Raw genomic sequence first — 18,502 nt, forward strand, 5'->3', positions numbered from 1 at the left:
GGCAGCTAGGACTGTACTTCTGAAAGATATTTAATTTGCTCTGGTGGGATTCTTAATCACTCTTCAACGATTACTGTCGGCCCTTCTCGGAAGTTGGAGGTGGGAATCTACAGAATGACCCATAAAGTCACTGCTTTTGAGACGTTCATATTAAAACCATAGTCATGTGTGGTGCTCGACAGGGAAGACCCTTGCATCTGCCCAGTTTTCTGTGTTGCACATGGTGTCAGGGATTTGCATGTGTGCTACATATGGCAAATGTTTGTTTAGGCCCACCCCAAGCCTAAAAAGTCCTGCCCACATTGATGATAAAGCTACATTTTCTATTTTTTTTCTAACTTGACTGTCCTCAAAAAAGTATGCTGGGAATATATGTAAATCTTACTCTTCTAAAAAATTGAAAACCTTTACAATTGTAGCATACAATTCTAAAGGGCAGCAGTGTGGAGTAGTGGTTAGGGCTCTGGACTCTTGACCGGCGGGTTGTGGGTTCAATCCCAAGTGGGGGACACTGCTGCTGTACCCTTGAGCAAGGTACTTTACCTAGATTGCTCCAGTAAAAACCCAACTGTATAATGGGTAATTGTATTTAAAAAATAATGTGATATCTTGTAACAATTGTAAGTTGCCCTGGATAAGGGTGTCTGCTAAGAAATAAACAATAATAATACTGGTTTAGAATGTACCAAATTACATAGATACAGCTTGTGTTCTAATTTTTTCAACCAGAAATGTATCTGGTTAAGGATAGTAACAATAAAATCACACACAGAAGATTAGCGATATCTATTTATTTGGACTAGTACAATAAATACTTGAGAAATTACAACACAGAATTAAAAAATATAATATAAAAAAAAAAAAAACCTACAGAGGAACGTTCCATTCTGTCCCCTCCATTACATTACAAACTATTTACTATTACAGTTTTAAATTACAAAGCATCTGATTCTTCACAGACTTGATTAAACGTCTCCAACATCAGATCTCTCTGTGTCCTTGTTGGTCCTGTTTCCTGTGCTCTATTCAGTGCTGTTACTGTAGGTTACTGCTTGTGAGTGCATGCTGCGAAGAGCCCACTTGAACCAGGGCAAAGACGCCTCTCTAAGGGGTAGATTGAGAAAATAAGCACATTTACTTGTTCTTGGCTGCTATTCAATATTTTGCACTTGGCAAAATGTATGCTACAATTTTTATTACAGCGAATACTGGAAATAAAATGTCATGATTAATTCTTGTGTGTGTATGCAATGTAATATATATATATATATTATAGGATATATAATAATCAGGAAAACACACTGAGCATGATCAATAGCAGTGGTTCCTAGCTCGGCTCAGTCACGATGAACTCACATTGATTCAGATTATATAAATACATCTGCCAGACTTTACAAGCATAATGAAGATACAGAACTTCTATGGCCTTCCTGGAGACATAAACCATATGAAAATAATACTATAGCATTACATAGTACTGCCAGACAATATACCACAGAAAGATGTTATACTTCATGGTGAGGTACGAAGAACCCTTAGCATTATACAGAGGTAGTGACTGAGAACTGAACCCTGATTTCCAGGTCCTTTATATTATTCAACTCAGTCAGCTACAGGCGAGAGAGATTACACCTTGATGAATGCTAAATGACTTGGACAAAGTTGGCTGAAAAAATGTTCCAATTGTCTCTCTGTCTATTGCCTGCATTTGCCTCTCTGTACTGTTTTAGGATACATTACTTTCCAATATCCTTAGGTTCTGTGGTTCCCCTCATTGCAATAATATTGTGCACTATCGTTATTTGTTTTTCCATATGCTAATACCTTTATCAACAGTCCTTACGGAATTCCACCACCAACAGGCAAAGTATTGAATCTTAAACAAAATGACCTGCAATGGGGAATCTAGTGGGGAAAAAAAGGGTTTCATCTTTTGAAACAACATCTCAACATCACTGTACTGTGGTTACACGTCACATGCAGTTCTACTGGTGTTTCTAGATATGTACACGTGTCTAATGTATACGGTTGTTTTTTGGTGTGAACTTGCAATATGCACCTTACTAGCTCTGCATCATCAGGGTGGGGCCCTAGCTTTGGCTATACAATCATGCAACTAAATGCCCATTTATATTTTAATTTGTGGAAAAAAGATAAATACCCCTTAGCAGACACTTTTTTTTTGTCTAATTCAGTTATTGAACTATATTTTCAAAGTGTTTACTCCAGTCTTTAGCTCCTATTTTACAAAACTAGAATCAAACAACTAAGTCACGTAATCCAATTATCTTAAGCACTCTCAAGTTGTTTGTTTCCCATGTAACATTTACATGATTTTTTAAAAAAATAGGAGTTAATTAAAGACTAGAGGTAACACATTGAAAATATGGCCCTTTATGGCTTAACTTGATGGCACCAGATGAGGCCAACACTCGAAATGAGGTCAACATGACTTTCTCCTAACAAAAGGATTTATTTATATTTGAGAATGTTATATGTACTAATGTTTTTGAAAGCTGTTAAACAAATGCTTGCTGAATTTTAGTAGGACCACAAGACCTTTGGACAGATTCACCAAGCTTTTACTCCATTGACAAGTGTGCACTTTCTAAAAGTAACTGCAGGTATTAGGAAAACTACAAATAGAACACATTTAGGAACTATTACATGGACTGTAGTTGTTTCTTCACAGTTTTGCACAATAGCAATATTAACAGTGCTGCACTCTTAACACCGGTGTAAATACTTGGTAAATCCAGTCCTTTGTACCGCTAACGCTATGTCAGTAAGCGGAGTGTGGTGGGCCGATGGAGTCCTAGCCCTCCCTGGCGCTGACGCGGGGCTCTGCCAGCGAGCTGTGGATGATGCCTGTGATGGAGTCTACGCCCTCTCCCTCCAAGAAGGTGCGGTGATCCCCGTCAATGACGTGGACAGAGACCTTCCCGTCACACACCTGTGGAAATGCAAGCCACAGAAGCCATGTTACCATTCCTACTGTCACCTACTAGTGTCTGAACGCCCTAACCTAGACCAAGGCTAACAGACTAAGTCCTAGCTTTTTTTAGTGATATAAAAGGGAACATTTTCTTAGACAGGTGTTTTCTCTGAACGTTTAATGTTGGTTTGACCACAGTTGCCAACTCCTTTGTGCCTTCAACTTGGTCAGCATTGCAGAATGCACAAGAGAGCAGCTGAACACAAATACACACTGGGCTAGATTCTTAAAGCGGTTTACTCCATTTCATGAGCTCAATTTTCAGAAAGGCAAAATGAACCCCATAAAGTTACCAAACCAGATCACAAGCCCTGCAGACAGGGGCTTGTTGTTATTCGTCTAAAGTGGTGTCTTATTTTAGAATTTGTAATCAGTGTTTTGGAGTTAATAGACAATCTAGTTCATTAATCTATTCTTAGTCAATCATAAAGAGTTCTAAAGGGAAAGCTGAACTTGGGGTACAAAGGTTCTGTGTTGGAACACCTGAATGCACAATGCTTACTCCTGTTGTTGCCGCTGGAGGAATCCAGGGTCACCAGCGAAGAAAATAAATATTCAATCAAAACCAACGAAGAAAAAACTAAAACCTGTCATTCCTGGTTAAGTACTATAAAATCAGCCGAAAGCATGCAAGACAGCTGCAAACACAACAGTTCCTCTCTCCGGCTCTCACCTCGTGGAGCCGATAGTCTCCCCCCAGCCCGTCCCCGTACTCGCTGCTGGTCTTGGCCTTCAGCAGGGTGACGTTGCCGTGGTACTTGTTGGCGGGCACGTACTGGTCGGCCGCTTTCAGCTTGTAGTAGAAGGAGGAGGCGGCGAAGCGCAGGGAGTCTCGGCTCATGCTCTTGTGACTGGCTGTGATGAGGTCCACGGCGCTGTTGACGCGAGACTCCAGGTCTGACAGGGGCAGCAGGGTCTCCAGGAGCTATGCAGAAGGAGGAGGGTTAATACAGGCAAGCCTGCTGGGGCTGACCTCAACATCTGACAGTGGTCTTTATATTCAGACGTTACGACACTAGGAATGTGTGTAAGAGGACTCCATTAGACCAGTCACCACAGACAACGGTGCTCTTTTTACATATCTGGCCAAACGCGTAAGCAGCCATAGGCCTTATTTTCAAAGCATTTCCTTGATTCTCCTATTTTTTATAAATCTTACAAAAATACACTTCGAGAGTGTGTAAGAGAACTTGGATTATGTTACTTAGTTGATTGGTTCTAGTTTTCTAAAATGAACAGGTATTTTACCTCTGTCAAAAAATAGAGTAGTTAATTAGACTGGAGTAAACATAAGCCTAATTCCGTTCCAATCAACTAAGGGTTATTCAAGATAGATACAGAAATCCCTGACCTGTCGTTGAAATGTTTGTCTGCCTTAACCCCTTTCTTTTAGTGTTGCTTATGATTGAGTGTTTACAGTGATGGCAGATGGATAAGCTTACCTTGTTATATTCAGCACCGGTAAACTGTTGAATGAACGCACAGAGTGCTTCCGTTTCTGCCTCTGATTCATTGCCAGGGGTTAACTTCGCTCGGTAACTCTGCACAGAAAAGGCAAACGGAAGAAGATTTAAGATGTGAACGCATCTAAAGCACTGGCGGTTTCACATACCCCAATTAGCATGCCTTGGACTACCTTACCAAAGGTAAACTTAGGTTGTCCAAGATTAGTGCTAATCAGGTCTGTGAAACTAGCCGTTGACCTATATGATTTTAGATAGCAAGGTTTCTATATAATGTTATTATATAGGAAGGTTTCTATATAATTCTATTACATAAAATGCTTCTTAAAGGGAGGTTAAAAGGGGTTTCAGATGAGTCAATGTGACAAGGCGCTGTTGTTATGCTAACACATTTTTTTTTTAATCCCTGGTGGTTACACCTTTAACCTGTTGCCCACGGATTCAATCAGACCCTCACCTGTGTGTACGCTGCCACGTAGGAATGGGAGCCGTCAAAGAGGAAGAGGTACTCGACTGGGCGGGGGGAGAGCTGGGCTGCCTGGAGCTGGGAGCACATCTCGAAGGCCACACAGGCCCCAAACGAGTACCCAGCGATGCGATAAGGCCCCTCCGGCTGCACCTGCCGCACACACTCCAGGTAGTAGGAGGCCAGGTTCTGAATGCTGTCCAGGGGAGCGGCTGGGAGGGAGAGAGGCAAAGAGCGATGACTCAGTACAGCTGTCATATCTTCAGTGTTGGTGGTTCAGTCACGAGAATTGATAATGGTAATCAATACAATAAAAGTTACAACAGAATGTTCAATTGGAGAGTTCTTTGCATTCTTTCCAAAGTCAGGGTACCTTTAGTGCACTGCAGGCCATAGCAGGGCACGCTGAGCTTGGAGGTGAGGGTGCGGAAGGCATCAATGGAGCCCTCGATGGGGTGCACAAGGAAGAGGGGGCGCTCAGTGTTCTCCACCTCGTTGAGGCACGTCACGGTCGGCCCGTCAGGGTTCACCAGCAGGATGTTGAGGTCCTGGCCTGTGAGACCAGCGGGGCCCGCCTTCTTCAGGGGAGACGGCCTGGACTCTGCCCGAGCAGAAAATATAAACAAAACTCTTTTAACTAAAGGATTCCACATTGGCTGCTGTTACCATCTAAATACTTTCCAGAAGTGGTATAAGAAGCAACAAAAGTGCTTCGTTGGTGTAATTGAGCAACAAGCTTTGGTATTCTTGCCTGTCGTTCATTCAGACCAGCTTGGTGCCTGTTTTTAAAGCTTTTATTCCGTGTTTTGGAAAGTCCTTGATAGAATCACTATATAAACTGAATGTTGTGGTAGTTTGCTAAAATTAAATTGAATTAAGGTGGGGAATTGTCCGAAACAAACCCCTCATCAACACTATGCAACATCAACATACTCCATTTAAAAAGAACAGGTGTTTTAGGATATGGACACACAATACAGGTCACCATGTAAGTGTGGCAGGTATGTTTATTAATTCTCTGTTCTGTGAGTCTGTTCTTAACGGCCCCCTCTCCCTCTCTCTCTCACCCTCTGGGCCGCTCTGCTTGCTGGATAGCTCCCGAAGCTTGTTGATGGTGAGCTGGCGGATCTCCCTCATCGCCATGACGATGTCATAGTCGCGCTCCAGCGTCTGCCGCACCTCCACGCCCATCAGCGAGTCGAGGCCCAGGTCAGCCAGCGTGGTGTCGGCATTCAGATTGCTCACATCTCGCACTCCTGCCGAAAACACAGAGTTAGAGGGGACCAGTGTCAGTGCTAGATTACTCTCTGCCTTATATTATCTTTAATGGAACACTTAAATCTCTTGATCTACCTCTCCTACTATACACTGAACTTGCCTGACCTAAACACCATGCTACTGGATTCTCAGCTGATGCTCTATTGCACTACTCTTACATCATTGTAGATACAAATGTTGTAGTACTAACTTGTTACGTCTTATCTCATATTGTATCCAAGTAGTATATACACTTCTGTAAACTATACTGTATTTAAATTGTTTTGCACTGTAACCTTGTACTGCCCTGTAATACCTGTAAGTCACCTTGGATAAAGGTGTCTGCCAAATAAACTACTACTACTACTACTACTACTACTAATAATAATAATAATAATAACTACCACAGGGTATATTTGCATCCATGTGTATTGAATCCTATGTAGACTCACTTGTGCAATTTTATTATTTTTTCCTATTTTGGTTCCATTTATCATGTTTTAATATCTATCACATCTCATGATGCACACTGAAGACTGAAGTTGTTTAAGAACCATTTAGAAATCCTTGGATTTGGAGCCTGGTGTTTACACATCCGTATTGAGCTAATTCTTTTGGATTTTTTGGAAAATTGCTTGATGATTCTACGTTGTGAATAAATATGAGAAGCAGGTTAAATGAATTTCAAAGATAACTCCTGAAAGAACGCATAATGCAAAGGCGATGTCTTGAGCCTCAGCTTAACAATGTTACACATTTTCAGTCCCCGCGAGAAGTTTTGATTGAATAAAAGTTTAAAGGCAACGACACAAACAACTTTATCTTTCCCGACCCATGACTATTTAGTAAATATTTATCTCACAAGTAAAGCGATGGAATGAAGGGCATCTGCTTATTATCCACAGGAGATTGATTTGTCAGTCAAGGTGACAGAGTTGCAAAATAGAGAGATTTCATCATTTGCATTTAAATGGTATTCTAATGAAGATGTTCTGGATGCCTTAAATCCAACCAAACGTAATTAGGGGTAGAACATTCTGGCCTCAATTCAAAAGTTTCCATATCATCCCAATTTCTTATTGTTTCTCAAGAGTCTAAAGGACGAAATTACCTGTCCTTGGTGCTGCAAACTCTTTTGAAAAAACAAACAGTTCCAGTTGCACGACTGTGAAAGTGAACCCAGTAGGAACTGTTGAGTGTAGTTAGACTGCAGTTTGCAACACCCTAACTTCCAAATCAAAACTGTGTTGTAACTAACTGCATAGGCAGATGTGACAGGTTCTGCTGTATTGCCCGCTGCACCTATGCTAGGTGCTATTGCTTGGCAAGTCCACCTACCCAGGATGTGTGCCACGGCCTCCACTAGGTCTCTCTGGTCGGCCCCGTCACCCTTCACAGTCACGGCTTTCTCCGCCAGCACAAAGCTGGACATGACAGGGTGGGGCTGGTTCAGGAAGCGGTCCAGCACCTCCATGCAGGAGCCAATCCGCTGGGGCAGGGTGCCGCCAATCACAGCGTCATTCCCGCCCATCGTCTCCAAGACCACGCCCACGTCCCCGATGGCGCCCCACTGCACCGCCAGGCCAGGGAAGCCGTCGTGCTGTCTCTGCTCACAGATGCGCTCCATGGTGGAATTGGCAAAGCCGTAGTTGCTCTGCCCGGCGTTGCCACGGCCGCAGCTCACCGACGAGAACACCACAAAATAGCTCAGCTCCGGGCACTTCTCGCGGGTCACCCTGGCAACAACAAAACCACAGCAAAGTGTTTTCATTCCCAACCAATTGGATTTGGATGCACTGTATGTTTGTTTTCTCTTTTTCTGTGCTGTTACTAAGGCAAGCGCAGTAGACTTTTATAAGTGCACACGGATCTCTTTTAATTTAAGGTTTTTTTAAGGGGACTTGGGGCCGAAGAGATAGGTTTGTTGGTTCAAAGCCTACTATTACATCAGTAAGGGAAATCTGAGGGAATGGGAAATAGGCTTTGAGATAAGGTATAGAAGGTATTAATAGGCTTACGCACGACTGTGAGATCGATTTAAACAAGTCTGTTTCTGTAGAAGCTAGAAAATCCCTACGTCAATGTGACAGTGACAGCTGGGGTGGAGGACAAGGTACTTGGCATCTTCTGTTCCTGCTGCAGCTCCCTCAGAGATCTCAGAGTACTCACCTGTCCAGGTGAATGGTGCCACTGTACTTGGGTTTGTTCACATCTAGGAAGTGCTCTGGGGTCAGGTTTTCTAACATGCCGTCTTTCAGTACCTGGTGGTAGAAAAAAAAAAGAACAGGTGGGTTTTTAACCTGAACAGCATGTATTATGATTACTATTATTATTATTATTATTATTATTATTATTATTATTATTATTATTATTATTATTATTACAGTGATATAGCTAAACTCACCATGGCAAGGTGAAAGATGCCCCCTACTGGTCCCAGCTGGCATGCCTCTTTGATGAGCTTCTGCGTTCCTTTCAGGGTGCTGACGTCTCTGGTGGAGACCAGGACCTGGACCCCCATCTCCTGCCACTCTCGGACCCTCTTCGCCTGGTACCCTGGGGAGCACAGAACAAATGTTACCTTCGGGCACGCATTGAAAAGGATTTGAAAGGGTGTAAAAACAGCTGACGTTATAGTCTTTGCACTCATTTTTCTTTGTTCTGTGCTGTTACTATGGCTGAGCGAAGTTGACTTTTTTAAACAATTCCCTACATGGCTGGTATTCCCATTAGCAGCTATAGCATAGTTCCAGAACAGCTTCACAATGTATCAGCGCTCTTACCATTGCGTATACCGGATCGTGATGTCAGCACCAGTTTGCGAGCCCCTCGCTCCGTCAGCCAATGAGCAAGCTCCAAGCCGAAGCCGCCCAGCCCACCAGTGATGATGTAAGAGTGGGAGGCGGGGCAGGAGGTGCGTGAGATGGCGAAGAGGCAGCTCTCTTGAGCTGGGGTCCCGCTTTCCTCCGATCGAACCTGAAAACACACACAGGTCCTTTAATTTCTCTTGTTAGAGCAACAAATGTCTGGTTATATCATTCAGCCCCCGTTCACAATTAGTGTTATGAGTTATTAAAGAATATCAAAGTGTTTTATTCACATACTTGGAAAGAACATTCTCATGAGTTACAGCTCTATGAACAGGGCTATGACGAATAACACGAAGAGAAAGGGCGGCTCCCTCACCTGCAGCACCACCTTGCCGATGTGCTTGCCCTGAGCCATGTAGCGGAAGGCGTCCTCCACCTGGTCTCTCTTGAAGACGGTGGTCCGGAGCGGTTTGACCACCTTGCTGCGGATCCCCTCCTGCAGAAGCTCCGAGACCTCCTCCCACTCCTGGTTACCCTCCTCAAAGAGAGCATCCAGCAGAATCCCATGGAACGCTACATTCTTCAGGAACAGAGCCATGCCTAGGAAAAACCAGCATTATTATTATTATTATTATTATCATTATTATTATTTAGTAGTAGTAGTAGTAGTAGTAGTACTACCGTTTTCATTTAACCTTCACATATTTTTTTAATGGTGTCCCATCCTGGTTCTGGACAGCCTTTTCACTCCGGGTTTAACGGGTAAAGTGAGATAATGAACTACTTCAGGGTCTGGACTGAGGTTTAACTGGTTCAATTAAACAATTTATTTATTTCTTAGCAGACAAATACCAGGAGCGGAAGGACCAGCGTCTGAACAATTGATTACATTAATGGAATAGTAATACAATACAGAAGAAGAGTCCTGTATTTTAGTTGGCTGGTGTCAGTGGTTACCGCAGTGTTTTCATTGGTCGGTATGAAAGTGCCTACTCACCCAGAGGGCTGTTATTGGACAGGTCGTATTTGCCGATCTCTAGGAATCGTCCGTGACGAGCCAGACAGCGCAGACTGGCCTGCAACTTCTCTTCAGCCAGGGAATTCAGCACCAGGTCAACACCTGTGAAGCACACACACAGAAACATCGATTACTTTCAGTACTGCCTGGACACTGGACTCTGGAATCCAATCAACATGTAAATGCAATAATGTCTCGCACTGATTAATACTCAAAGATAGAAAACTACAACCACATACATTCATCCATATGGATGAAGTTATAACTGTCTGAATATTACAAACATACAGCATTAGACACATAGTGTTGCTGGTTGGTTCCAATACCACAATGGATGATTGCATTTCTAATGTTTCTGAATGGATTATTGCTTTTCCAGTCCTCTCTCCTCACTCACCCCTCCCGCTGGTGGCTCGCAGGACGTGCTGCTCGAAGGTGGTGTCTCGGGAGTTGGCGAAGGAGTCTTTGTCCAGCTGGGGGAACCTCTCCTGGAGGTAGGAACGTTTCTCTGCTGAACCTGCAATCCGGGGAGCAGTAAGACGTTACACACTGCCAGGACAGCTCAGAATAGAGCCTTCTCCACAGAAACCACAGATTCGGTACAATTTGCACTTTCTTTTGTGAATGGAAAATAAAACTTACCTGTTTAATATCATATAATGTTTGTTCTGTATGATTATCTAGTGTTACTACTGCTTTACTATTCTCCATGCTTACTAACTATTCAAGCAACTCCTCAGGGCTGATTGTGGGTAAGTGGTAAAACACATAACATCTAAACAGGCTTCAGTTCACAATGCCTCACCTATGAGTTACAGTGCACAGTGTCTTTTGTAAAACATGTTGAAAACTACACCCTGGAGTAAAAAGCTGTAAAGCCTAGTGCTGTATCTGCCACGGCAGACATTGCTGAAGCTGTCCGGTCACTCACCCACGGTGGTGAAGACTCTGCAGCCTCTGCTCAGGGCGATAGCAATGGCTGCCTGGCCAACTCCTCCTGAGCCCGAGTGAATAAGCACGCTCTCCCTGCTGCGCAGTCGGCCCCGCACCACCAGGGAGTAATAGGCAGTGGCGTAAGCCACAGGGACAGAGGCTGCCTCCTCCAGAGACCTGCACACAAAACACACATCCTGTTCACCAGGAAAACACAACCCGGTCTCTGTCTCTCTCTCTTAATCTTTGCCTTTAAATATCCCAAGAAGCTTTTACTATGTAAATCAAGCATGCACCATTGACTATAATGGAATAGTGGTGCTTATCACATGACATTAGAGACTGTATCATGTATATGTTTTAATTTCTTCATTGGCACAGTGTGTACTACTAAAGGCGTGGTTTTCCAAGCTTGGTAACCTACATTTATTAAACCAATGATTTGCATATTCACTTCTGCAACATAGCTAAACAGAGAATTACCTTTAGGATGATATGCAAAAGCACATTTTGAAACTGATAACAGTGAGTGAATTTCAGTTTTGAAAACCAGGCGCTATGGGACAATGGAATCACAAGGGCAGCTACAATGGTATGATAAGTCACTGGTAGAATGGTGCCAGATTAACAGGAACCGATCCGCCCTTTTACAATGTACAGTAAAGAACCTACCAGCTGGAGGGGACGTCCCACAGGAACCTCTTGTCAGAGTCGACAACTGTCGCCAGTCCCTTTGCCGGGAGCAGCCCCATCACACGCTTCCCGCTGGGGTCACGACCTGAGAACTCCATTCCCAGCATGCACTGCTGCAGTGCAACGTCACCTACAAGAGGAGGACGTTACAAAAAGATTGGAACCAATTTCTCCTGAAAAATCTCTTCCAAAGCTGCATTGCTATGGACAATGACACATCCAGTGTGCCACCATTGCAGGACTATTTTGCTGTTCAGTATCTGTAGTGTCTCTGTTGCTGCATGGCTGCAATGGTCTGCTAGTCTGCTGATAGTATTACAGAGTAACGCTCCAGTATTATAATGGCACCCTGACGTGTTGTATTAAACTCCAAGCGGCGGGACAGTTTACCTGGGATGGCGTCGGGGGGCAGCTTGCCAGTGGCCAGCATGATGTCTCTGAAGTTGAGCGAGGCGTAGTAGACCTGGCAGAGCTGCACGCTGGGATTGGTGGGTTTGAAGTGGCGCAGGGGCGAAACTATCCAGCGCAGAGAGGAGAGGTCACCGCGGGTCAACACGTTTACATAGGCCAGCTCGGTCTGTTCCACACTCAGATCTGTGGGGATTCAGGGTCCGAGTGTCATGACACAATAACATTTGAACCGTTCCTACCAGTAACATTTTGAACCCCACAGTAAATGCATTCAAATGTGACCCCAGACAGACATCCTTTTAAGTACTGGCAACGCATTTGTAAAGGTATAACTGCATATACATTAAACATAATCTGCTACCCAATGTAATTGTTTTCTGAAGAATATAACATGTTAGAATATTAGACCTAGGAGGATGGCATGTGAGATCTGTTTTCTCATTACAGAAATCCAAACGATGCCATTGGTTGCTGAGTGTACCTGTCTGCAGCAGAGTGTGTCTGAAGGCGCCCCATTGGCCGTCGCGGTAGACGTTCATTGTGAGGTCATGGAGGAGGACGGCCTGCATGTCCTTGTGGGTGGGAGCGAGAGAGGGGGTGGTCGATGAGGGGTCCAGGTTTGACACAAACACAGAGCTGTGAAAACAGAGGGACAGAGGCATCGCTAGGGCATGCTCCGGGCAACACTGCATCAAACATTCCAAATCAAAATGATCCTGGTACACAACCCAGTAAAGCGCCCCATTGCTGACTGGTGTTGTTGAGTGGTAAATTTATCCTGGGAATAAACTTTAAGTGAGGGAGGGCAATCCTTTTAGCAGCTTTGAAAAACATTTGCTCCCTTATTTAATGCCAACACTAATGCTGAACACAATATCTTATCTTTTTCTGTTTAAATGTAGAGTCCCCAATTATTTTACCCCTGATTTACTCCCCAATTTAGAATGTCCTATTGTTAATTTTTTCCCTGTCACAGCAGCAATTCCCTACACAGCTCAGGGGAACTGAAGGTTCAGTGGACGTCCTCCAATCCCACGATGATGAGGAGAAACTGTCACTTAGGGTTTTGCCTCCCTAACCCATGGGAGCTCCAGAGTCAATGTGACGTTCCTGGAATTCCCAGCAAAGACCACCAATTTCACACAGCCAGGATGCAAACCTGCACTCAATTTGACTGCACACCACGTAGCCACGCTTTTACCAGGTGAGCTTCTCAGGGACCCCCAATATATTATCCTTAAACCAAACTCTAAGAGAAGGCATTCTCACCGTATCCGGTTTCCTCCAGGCTCCTGTTTCAAGCAGTTCACCATGCCCACAATTCCAGAGTCCCCACGACTGCTTGCTGTGAGCCAGACAGGGTCGTCCGAGGGCTCAGCAAGAGTGGACTGTGGGGAGAGAGGGACACATTACTCCAGAGGCACATTGATATTGAAATGAGTTTACCTCTGGGGGTGCTAGTTAAAGTAGCAGATCTCTTTAAGATAGTCGTGTACTCACCTTGAGGCGCTCCACCCACTTGTAGTCAGCCCCGTCGACAGGCAGGAAGATGGGCACCTTCTCGGGGGCCTGCCGGCGACACAGGAAGATGGCGGAGCCATAGAAGGACCTCTTCATGGCAACCACGTGGAGAGAGGCCTGGCTGAACACCTCCTCCCACTCCGTCTACAGTGATCAGAGAGGGGAGACAACAACGTCAACACTTCTGTGTGCTCAACCCAGTCAAATAATCTGGTTAACTGGACAACTAAAACTAACAGCAGAGTGCACGATTGGCAACAACACAAATATTCAAAGAGGATAGTTTGAGATTTTAATGAAGGTAAATAAATCAACAAAGTTGTGATGGATTTTAAAGGTTTGAGATTTCTATTTTGAGTTTGTTCACAATACCATACTAAAACTATGCAGTCCTATCCATCTTTATTTTTTGGCCACTAGATTATTCTGTACGGGTAATGATTGTGGAATAACAGCTTCCTGCTTTAGCCAGTGCCAGTATAAAACATGCCTGCACTGCTGCTATACCTGTGAGAGGAGCCCTTGCTCTTGGTTGTGGGTGGTGAGGAAGCCGATGGTTTCCCCCAGCGTGTCTCCTTTCAGCAGGGTGTGCAGCAGCACGAAGCCGTCCCCCTTCACTGCGGACACCAGGTTGGAAATGACGTTGGAGGGGTTGCGCAGGGGGCTGGCTGGGCTGTTACACACCAGCAGGTCCATGCCACTCAGGTTCCCGGGTGCCGGGCCGGCGCTGGGGTCCCACTGAGCCACTGAGACCCCCAGCGCCTCCAGATCGCTCTGGTGGACTGTCAGAAGGTCGGAGGTCAGGTCTGTGGCGGTGTAGTCAAGCTGCAGCATGGGCTGGATATTGAGGAGTGGGACAATCCGGGAAAACAAGCGCCCATTGCTAGACAAAACCTGCAGGAGTAATAAAACCCTGTTAGACCTGCTCAGGCATTCTGCATGTCTTCTTTCACAATGCACTTGCCATGCTTCTTGACAACGATTTGCCATACTTCTCTGTTCTTTCCTACGCTTTCCAACATGTTGCGATGCATTTAACATCGTATTTCAAGGGATCATTGTGTACCAGCATTTGGATTACAACACCACTATTCCACTGCAAATACATTTCATAGTAATACATTTCAAAAAGGATGAGAAGTAAGCCATAATGGTTCTTTTTTGTTGTTGTTGCTAATCAATTACAAACATAGGCAAACTCAAGTTCCGCAAACAGGCCAAGATTTTATAGGGTTTGGAATCTGCACCTCTTTTCTTGTGCACTGCAAATAAAAGCTCAAAACTAATACTTGGTTGAAACAGAAACCTGGCCAGTTTGTGGCTCATTTGGGATGGGGGAGTTTAAAACTGTTCCAAATTAAAAAGCATTCGAGATACTGGCAATCGTATTTGCATTGAAAACAGACTTCTTGTTGACATGCCAGGGAAATACACTTAAACTGAACTAGAATGAACATTTAAAGGTGTTTTTCTGAGAGGTTGTGACAGCCTCCCTCACCTCAAGGATCTTCATGCGTCCGGGGCTGCTGTTCTCCAGTGCAGTGTCCAGGCAGACTCGCAGCGCAGCGGAGTCCAGCAGCCCGTTCAGCAGGGGGTCCTCTCCCAGGCAGCCCCTCTCGCGCGCCACAGTCTGCTCCAACTCCGAGTGCAGGTTGCCGTTCAGCTCCAGCTTGCACAGTACTGAGAGGAGGTGCAGTAGACCCTTCCCTGACTGAGACACAGACTGCCCTCCTGCCACCTGCTCCAGCCCTGGGATCAACAGCTTCACCCCCTGCTGAGCCAGCTTCCTCTGCAGCTTCAGGATGAGCCCTGGACAACAGGAGAGGCCTAGGTTACTGCGGCACACTCACAACGATGCGATACAACATAAAGAGTATCAACGACACAATTGAAGATATCTCCAAATCTTCTTTCTCATAGCCATACCTTTCTTTTTCCTGGCATGCCTTCTTGACACTTTTCATAGACAGAAGCGGTTCCTCCCTTTCTCTCTCTCCCTCTCACCTTTGCATTGTCCCAGCTCGGCTCGCAGCTTCTCGCTGCCCCTCAGGCACTCTGTCTCCACGTACGGCACGAAGCGGAACTCCTCAAGCGTGGGCGGGGTCTGTTGCTGTTGGCGACGAGGTGCCACAGTCGCATGGAGGCCGCAGATCTGAACTCCGCCGGCCACGATGTTGTCGAGGCAACGGTTGACGACAACATCCGCTGCTGTGAACACAAAGGATACAAATCACTAGATGCACAAATTCACCCAGGAAAACGGACAGTGTAGTTTTGTCATGTTTTCCTGTTGCTTCACTTACTTTTCCAAATGCCACCAATGTGAGAGAAATAAACACAGTAAGGCAAAATAAACACAAAAGCGTTAAATGTGCTATTGACTCTTTAACACTGGTAAGCCATGGTTCAGTGACCATCCTATAGCACATGATTGGTAAAGCAAGGTTAGTGCCAATCTGAATCTCTCTCCCCTCTGTGGCTGTACTGTATAGACCCCCCTGTACCTTTCTTGTCCTCGGTGTGGTCTCGCACCCTCTCCTCGTGCAGCCTGGGGTCCACGCAGACGGAGCGGATTCGTGTGGGCAGGCGCAGGCTGCGTCCAGACAGCCCCACCACGATCATCTGCAGCATGGTGTCCAGGAAGGTCACCCAGTTCCCACTCCACAGCAGTTTCCCACGGTCACCTGGTAAAGGAGAGAGGGGTGAGGGAGGAGTAGATGCAAGATACTTTGCAGATCAATGATATGTTATTATTGCTGCTTGGTTCTTGATAGTATGGTCATTTCTGCATCAGCAATGATTGTCTATTCTGAACCAGTGACTAAGGCAATGCTGTGTTGGTCCACTAGGAGGTGATTTTGTTCTATAATGTACACTGAGTTCCAGATCTTCTCTCTCTCACTACAGGATGCTGCTCTTGAAACATCACATGAAAGGGCTGCCAGTACCACACAACCACATTAATTTAGTGTCAGCTGCATATCACATAACCCAGGGATTGCATTCACCTTTTCTTTCTGTTCTCTGTAACGCTCCTGATCTCGCTAAATTAATTTATGATAGTCTTATAACTATTGTTTTTCACGGTTCTCACAAATTTCACAATTTAAATATACAAATTTAAAATTTAAATATACTTTTTTTAATCACTTAAAAATAAATACTGCAAATGTTTAAGGATTGGGAAGAAATGTCAGGACACCGGGGCAGTTGATGGGGAAAGGCACTGTCCCGGTAAAACCAGGACTCCCTACATTACAGCCATACATGCCTACAGCCCCCCAGTGCAGCTAGTGAGGTCTCACCTGCATTGTTGGACTCCAGGATGCCCTGGAACGTCTTGCCATAGTCGTAGCCTCGAAGGCGCAGCTCCTTGTAGATCTCGCTGGAGGTCAGGCGCAGTTTGGGGTTGCAATCTGTGCCCTCAGGGGGGACGTCCATCTGGTTTCGGAAGTTGTTCAGGGCAGCCTCCTCCAGAAGGCTCACCTTTCCTGGAGAGGTAAAACAAATGAAGCAGGTCAGTCTGGGGAAGGGAAGGCTCTGAGTGTGATAGGGCTGTAAGTGTTCACAATCCACAACGTGAATAAAATATAAAACAAGCAGAATATTCCGCTTGCTATATAGTTAAACCCATGGACTGGGAATGTTTTTTGTGTCAGTACGGTGAAGCGGTAATCTTGATCTATCTTTCACAGTATATGTAGAAAATCTTCTTCCACGAAATGTAAGTGTGGCATACTGCAGTTTTTGAGATCAAACCCAAAGCAATGACAAGGTAAATAATCCTGGTACGTACCACTGACAGCCAGATTTCCGTTCTCAGACACCTCAAATTTGTTTGAAGCTGGCATGAGGCGTACTTCCAGCTGCACTGAGCCTGCGTAACAGAGGAGAAACACACCGGACAATTCATAAGAAGCTGAACAATTATCAGTGAAAATTTATCCTTTTATCTTATTACACATCATATTAATTCTAACAGAAGCGCCTTGATGAGTGGAAGGTGTTTTATGTGTAAAAGGGCGGAGGCTTGGTGCGAACCATGCGCACTGCAATCGAGCATCTTAACCACAATGCAAAAGAGCCAGGCTCATCCACATTCAAGGTTTTAGAGCTTTTAACCTCATCTCATCTCAACGACAGGGGACAGAATCCGTAGCGGCAGTGTATCACACAACACTGGCCGTTACATCTGGATGTAGTAATTGCAATGCGAATTTGATTGTTTTGGGAACATTGATCCCTGGACCTGTCCTGAAGCCCTCACCTGTCTTGGGGAGTATGGTGGCCCGGTGGATGGTCACATCTTCAAACATCACAGGGGTCTGCTCCATGACGGCTCCGAGGGTCCGCATCAGCGTTCTCCAGGCCAGGACCAGGTAGCCCGTGGCTGGGTACAGGACACGCCCATCAATACAGTGGCCAATCATGTACGAGTCTGGAGATTCCGGGTTCATATCTGCCAATCAAGAAAGTAAAATAAATATTAAATACATCAAAATATAGTATTGTAGTATCGCTATACCCTTTCTAACAACAGTTGGGTGGAAGCATCACTGAATTCTGTACAGAATAGTCTCCCCAGTACTCACCAATGTTATAGACAGTGACAGAGCTGGACCCCCCAGAGCCTGCTGGGAAATGCTCGATGCTCGGGACGTCCCAGGTCTGGCTGTGATCCCAGACAATGTGGGGGGAGATTAGGGGGGTCCCGACGGGGGCGGGGTACTCCACAGGAGGGTACAGCTTGTTACAGTCCACCTCGATCCTGAGAGACCAAAAAAAAAAAACAAAAAAAAACATTATCAGTCTCTTGGGACTCTCAAGTATATTAGAAATATCAAAAGAACAGCACCCCCCAAAAAGTATCATGATACTAAATTGGTGAATAAGCTAATCAGAAATAAATGTGCTAATTAGCCAGCTACAAATTGC

At 45.0% G+C, this 18,502-nt stretch overlaps 1 protein-coding gene across 2 annotated transcripts in view; it reads right to left on the reverse strand.

Moving 5' to 3' along the window:
• Window positions 1-776: 776 nt before the first annotated feature.
• The window catches only part of LOC117423032 (fatty acid synthase-like), a 35,051-nt gene continuing 17,325 nt past the window's right edge, over window positions 777-18,502 (reverse strand). Inside the window, exons 16-43 of one of the 2 annotated variants that reach the window (XR_004547729.3) lie at window positions 18,160-18,335; window positions 17,835-18,026; window positions 17,364-17,444; window positions 16,873-17,058; window positions 16,072-16,251; window positions 15,572-15,775; window positions 15,066-15,376; window positions 14,075-14,461; window positions 13,547-13,711; window positions 13,316-13,434; window positions 12,528-12,682; window positions 12,026-12,229; window positions 11,615-11,765; window positions 10,941-11,119; window positions 10,407-10,526; window positions 9,989-10,111; window positions 9,368-9,591; window positions 8,965-9,157; window positions 8,586-8,737; window positions 8,351-8,442; window positions 7,520-7,917; window positions 5,992-6,180; window positions 5,298-5,525; window positions 4,916-5,136; window positions 4,438-4,536; window positions 3,669-3,920; window positions 1,825-2,953; window positions 777-1,104 (exon numbers count right to left, since the gene is read on the reverse strand). Coding sequence is in view for 1 of the 2 variants with exons in the window: in XM_034038378.3 (XP_033894269.2) it covers window positions 2,816-2,953; window positions 3,669-3,920; window positions 4,438-4,536; window positions 4,916-5,136; window positions 5,298-5,525; window positions 5,992-6,180; window positions 7,520-7,917; window positions 8,351-8,442; window positions 8,586-8,737; window positions 8,965-9,157; window positions 9,368-9,591; window positions 9,989-10,111; window positions 10,407-10,526; window positions 10,941-11,119; window positions 11,615-11,765; window positions 12,026-12,229; window positions 12,528-12,682; window positions 13,316-13,434; window positions 13,547-13,711; window positions 14,075-14,461; window positions 15,066-15,376; window positions 15,572-15,775; window positions 16,072-16,251; window positions 16,873-17,058; window positions 17,364-17,444; window positions 17,835-18,026; window positions 18,160-18,335 (5,119 nt within the window). In the remaining variant the exon portion in view is untranslated. Of the gene's footprint in view, window positions 2,954-3,668; window positions 3,921-4,437; window positions 4,537-4,915; window positions 5,137-5,297; window positions 5,526-5,991; window positions 6,181-7,519; window positions 7,918-8,350; window positions 8,443-8,585; window positions 8,738-8,964; window positions 9,158-9,367; window positions 9,592-9,988; window positions 10,112-10,406; window positions 10,527-10,940; window positions 11,120-11,614; window positions 11,766-12,025; window positions 12,230-12,527; window positions 12,683-13,315; window positions 13,435-13,546; window positions 13,712-14,074; window positions 14,462-15,065; window positions 15,377-15,571; window positions 15,776-16,071; window positions 16,252-16,872; window positions 17,059-17,363; window positions 17,445-17,834; window positions 18,027-18,159; window positions 18,336-18,502 lie in introns of both variants that reach the window. The other variant, XM_034038378.3, reaches the window with a different exon arrangement.

Source organism: Acipenser ruthenus, chromosome 17 (genome assembly GCF_902713425.1).
Source record: "Acipenser ruthenus chromosome 17, fAciRut3.2 maternal haplotype, whole genome shotgun sequence".
Taxonomy (NCBI): Eukaryota; Metazoa; Chordata; class Actinopteri; order Acipenseriformes; family Acipenseridae; genus Acipenser; species Acipenser ruthenus.